This window comes from Procambarus clarkii, chromosome 54 (assembly GCF_040958095.1).
Source record: "Procambarus clarkii isolate CNS0578487 chromosome 54, FALCON_Pclarkii_2.0, whole genome shotgun sequence".
Lineage (NCBI taxonomy): Eukaryota > Metazoa > Arthropoda > Malacostraca > Decapoda > Cambaridae > Procambarus > Procambarus clarkii.
Window position 1 is genome coordinate 7,201,861 of NC_091203.1, and position 5,009 is coordinate 7,206,869.

The window sequence follows — 5,009 nt, forward strand, 5'->3', positions numbered from 1 at the left end:
GTGGTCACCACCGGGGGCTGGAGGCTCGACCCAACCTCAGAGGAGGGAGGGGAGCTGGGAGAAGAAGTCGGGGCGGTCAAAGGAGGAGCAAGGTCGGGGCCCAACGCAGCGGGAGCTACAGAGCCTGGTCTTCCAATACAGGCCGACTCGGGGGCTTGGTCGCCCACCCCACGAGCCTGAGAGGGTACAACGGAAACATTCAACGACATAGAGACGAAAAGTGACAAATTCATCCACGAATGTGCCCCCATACCCACCATGGAGCCACAATTAGAGGCAGGACACCCAACAGGAAGCCATCGCTGATCATGCCGGGGCCCCCTAGGGGTGCGTCGTGAGTATACGCCCCACAAACGCCACCTTAAGAACCGTCAGTCCGTCGAGATCGGGTTCAGCGACGAAAGGGGGATTGACAATAAAAGGTTCCCCTCGCTCGAGACGTCGGGTACTACAGTTCTACGGGTGCAAGAGTATGCCTCCTCAAGCACCCGGGCGTCAAAATAGAAGAAGTCCAAAGAAAGAATCCAAAACAAGCAAAAGGTCGGCAGGAAACGACAAGCAGATAGGAGAAGAGGGGGGAGAAAAACGAAACATAAGGAAAAGGAAAAGCGATCCGGCACAATTGGAGAAGACAGCAGCAGGAGTGCAAGGCCAGAAAAGGACAGAGGACCGCCCAACGGAGCATCACACTCCGGCAGCCGTCCACCAAGCCCCCTCACGACGCCAACGGGCCGGAAGGGGAGGGGGGCTTTGCAAGAAGTGAAGTCTGTGCTTTGATGTTTGGGACGTCTGAGCAAGTTCACCCGTTTAGTGACGACGTAGCGGCCGGGCCAATCCACCGAGAGTCAGTAGAAGAACGGAACTAGCTGGGAATCAGGACGACTACAGCCGAGAGAAAGGACTGCAGACGTAGTTGTGAGGAGAATTCAACGGCCAGGAGACCGATTCAAACCCTTCAAGAAGTTGTGGAGTAGCACGGGCCTGCAGAGGATAAGAGCACGGTGAAGACTCTTTTTTTTTTGAGGTGTTGAAGAGGTTCCTGGAGAGAACATCAGTGTGTGTGTGGGGGTGTTCCCTACAACGAGTCGAGAGCCGGGACTAGGAGCTTCAGTTCAACTCTCAACAGAGGGCAAGTCCACATCATTGAGATGGAAGTAGGTAATTCAGTTTTCCCTCCCCATTCCCCTTTAGTCAGCTATTTTAGCCAGAGTATCTTCTATGTCGTGAGCAGGGCTCACTAATGTCTATGTCATAGTAAGGCACAGTTGTGCAGAGAGATGCTATAGAGAGCTCTCATGAAATATATATGTGGTGTGTGAGTGCACCTGTGATTTATTGAAGAGATTGCTGTGTCGAGGACATTTATACTCATGTGACATTAATATTATAAGTTTGTCAGAGAATATATATATATATAAGTGTACCATTTATCAGTATTAGGTTGTGTGCCCCGTATTGACTCATTATTGCTAATATTGATGAAGTGATCTATATATATGCTGGAGTATTGAATAACATATTCATGTGTACAGTGATTTACTGTGTTATTGCCATTGAAGTGACTTACGGTGTTTAAGGCCAGTACAGTGATTTATTGCATTTATTACCATTACTGTGATATACAGTGTTTAATGCCATTACTGAAAATTACTGTGTTAATTGCCATTGAAGTGATTTATTGAGCTTAAGGCCAGTGCAGTGATTATTGCGTTTAACGCCATTATAGCAAGTTATTGTGTTGGCTGCCAGTATTGTGTTTACTATGAATTTAAAGAAATAGGCGCTTAACGCCAGGACAACAAGTACACAGATTATACAGCGAGGGGGCGTGGCAGCTGGGAATGACAGGAGGGGGAGTGTTGCCGTCTTGTTGTGTTCCAGTTTATTTATGAAGGGGGAGTGATCTGCTGCCATGTACTTCATCACCTTGTTGTTGATATATAGAGATAATACTTTAATATTTAAAGTAAAATACAAAACCACCTCCGTGTTTGCAATATCCCTCCATTACTTGTTGCTATTGAGTCCATTGAAAGAGAGAGTGATTGAGATACATACCTGTCTGTTACTGGATTTAATTAGTGTGCTCGCTGCCACTACTACCACAATTCCATAATACCACTGACGTGTCTTGGACATGGAGAACACCAGTTGGCGACCTTTCAGTTAGCAGTAGAGCCCTCTGTCGGGGCGGGCACACGGTCAAGAGAGTAGATTGTGTTCCCACTCGCCTTCAAGTTATAAGGCCAGCCGGAGGTAGACTGGGATACTCTCCAGTTGAACAGTGGCACCTCGAGGATGGAGTGCAGATCCGCAGGGCTACAGTAAGTAACAGTTACCACTACAACTACTTGGTAGTGACTGGTGAGAGGTAGAGAAACCCCGACATTGGCGACCTGGCCAGGATATTAAGTACGGTTACTTACCATACTGACGCGAAACCCCAACATTGGCGACCTTGCCAGGATAACGATCAAGGATAACGATAACGGTTGCGAGTGTGGTACTTAATAGTGGCCATAGTATCAGGTACAGGTAGTAGATAATCACTCATAGCACAAGTATGGAGGACGATAAGGTGGCAAAGTTTATTGATACCAGGGATGAGCAGGTGCTGGAGGATTGCACCAAGGCGCAGCTGCAGTCGGTAGCTGACCACTTTGGGATAAAGTTGAGATCCTCCAAAGTGGGAGAGAGGAGGCTTGAGATTGTGGCACAGCTCAGGGCCCGAGATGAGGCTTTGGGGGAGGAACGGCCACAAACACCTGCCAGCGCAGGGGAGAACTTGAGCGTCGGTGGAAGCAGTAGGGGATCCAGCGGCAGCAGACGCAGCGTTAAGCTGGAGATAATGAAGCTGCAGCTGGAAGCACAGCTGAAGCGTGAAGAGGCCCAGCTGCGCAAGGAAGAGCATGAGCAAGAAGCACAGATGAGGAGAGAAGAACCTCAGCTGAAGCGTGAAGAACGAAAGGCACAGCTGAGACGGGAAGAGCGTGAGCATGAAGCACAGCTGAGACGGGAGGAGCGCGAGCTGGACGCTAAGTTGAAGCAGCAAGAAATTGAAGTTAATAGAGAGGTTGAGCTGAAGCGGGCTGAACTAGGGCTAGCCCCACCTGCACCTCCGCAGCAGGAAGACCGCCGGGTGCGTGAACGAGATTTACCGGTCTTTGTGCCTAATGAAGCTGAGGGCTTCTTTGACCATTTCGAGAGGGTCGCTACCTTCAAGAAGTGGCCAAGGGCAGAGTGGGCGGAGCTGGTCCAGGGTAGGCTCACCGATGAAGCTCGCGAGGCCTATAACATGCTTGACCTCAAGGAATGCGCCAACTATGATGCTGTGAAGAGAGCAGTGCTCCACTCTATCAAGCTGACGCCAGAATGTTATAGGAAAAGATTCAGAGAATGTACCCGTTCGCCAGGTAAATCTTCTGCAGAGACGGAGAGAGACATGGAGAGAAAATTCCTGAAGTGGTTGGAATCTGAAGTGGCTAAGTCAGCTGAGGATGTCAAGAGGCTCATGGTCATGGAGAAATTTATGTCCGTGCTCTCTCCTGAGATCAGGATTAGAGTCAGGGAGGCGGACATAAAGGACCTGAGGACTGCTGCTGACAGAGCTGACATGCTGGAGGAAGCCTTGAGACCACGCAGAGAGGGACCGCACCGACCGCCAGTATACTCTGCATATGGGGGGAAGTTATAGAAAGACGGACGGATGAAGGACAGGAACGAGTTCTCCCAAGTCCCACCTCTCGAGTGGAGACGGTAGAGGATCAAAGAGTTCTGTGGAACCGGTCAAAAAGCCCCTAGCTGAGAGTGCAGGAGCTGCTGCTGTGACGAGAGACGCTACGAATGAGACGACGGAAGGCACGAGGAAGACCCACGGAGTGACTGCCTCTGGAGGCGTGGCCAGGGCGAGCGGTGGTGGAAGGTCACCGCCAAGTAGGGTCCGCTGCTACAACTGCGGAGGATTGAGACACATCTCGCGGGAATGCACACGCCCTAAGCAGCGGGGGAACGTTGCTTTCGTTCGGGTGGAGGACCAAGAGGCCAAGAGGGTGCGGGATGAGCCCGTACCAAGTGGAGAGAAGAGAGTTCACCCGTTCGTGTGTGAGGGGTCCGTAAGGATGGGGGACGCAGACCCGCAGTCCTGTGAAGATATTGAGAGACATTGCGGCTGATTTTACCCTGGTGAGTAGAACCCTGTTCCCCGAGGGTTACGAGAGTACCAGTGTGGGGGTGGCAGTTGTGACCACTGTGGGAGGCCCAGAAGGACGCCCCTGCACGAGGTGACTAGATTCTGATTATGGCTGCCAGACCCTAATGGTAGGGGTCTGTGCCTCGATGCCCAAGATGGAGGCACAAGTTATCCTTGGAAATGACGCCTGTGGAGGGTGTGTCCTCCCTAACCTCGTGAAGAGCGAAGAGTGCTTGGAGCACTACAAAGAAAAAGGCAGAGTGGTAGACGCATGTGGAAACGAGAAGGAAATCGCCGAGGTGGCGTTCCCTGTGTGTGTGCTGTGATCCCAAGACGGTGCAACGAACACGGAGTGAGTGGATCTGATGGGGCTGAAGAAGAGACATCCGATAGCCTGGGAGTCGATCACCTCGTCGTGGAACCCAGAGGACAAGTGGTGGGCGATGGCAGCCCGGATGGTGAGCTACAAGTGACCCTCGCCAGTTCTCTTAGAGTGGACCGCACTCGTCTGGGGAAGTTGCAGCAGGTGGAGTTCCCAGATTTGATTCAGGAGGCCAAAGGAGGACGTGTTGGTCCTGGGAGGGCCACCCATTTTTATATGCAAGACGGAATGCTGATGAAACAATGGAGGCCTGTGAGAATGGAGGCTGGAGAAGATTCACTAGGTACGAGGCACCAGGTAGTGTTGCCAGCCCAGTGTAGAGCGACAGTGCTGGATATGTCGCACTCCGTGGACGCCTTTTTAAACCGAATATATGCCAATTACTGGGAGCGGCAATGGGTCACATTTTGCACAAACCCCCCCTGCAGTTTTCAAAAT

The 5,009-nt window shown here is 51.4% G+C and overlaps 1 protein-coding gene across 1 annotated transcript; it reads left to right on the forward strand.

Annotated features, from left to right (window-relative positions):
• Positions 1–2,563: 2,563 nt before the first annotated feature.
• LOC138352663 (uncharacterized) lies at positions 2,564–3,694 on the forward strand. The gene has a single exon (XM_069305235.1). It carries the CDS (start codon positions 2,564–2,566, stop codon positions 3,692–3,694), a length of 1,131 nt encoding a protein of 376 aa, XP_069161336.1.
• Positions 3,695–5,009: the final 1,315 nt, after the last annotated feature.

What these genes read in the sequence shown, in the direction of transcription:
- LOC138352663 (XM_069305235.1), top strand. Translation starts at nt 2,564, where the DNA reads ATGGAGGACGATAAGGTGGCAAAGTTTATTGATACCAGGGATGAGCAG.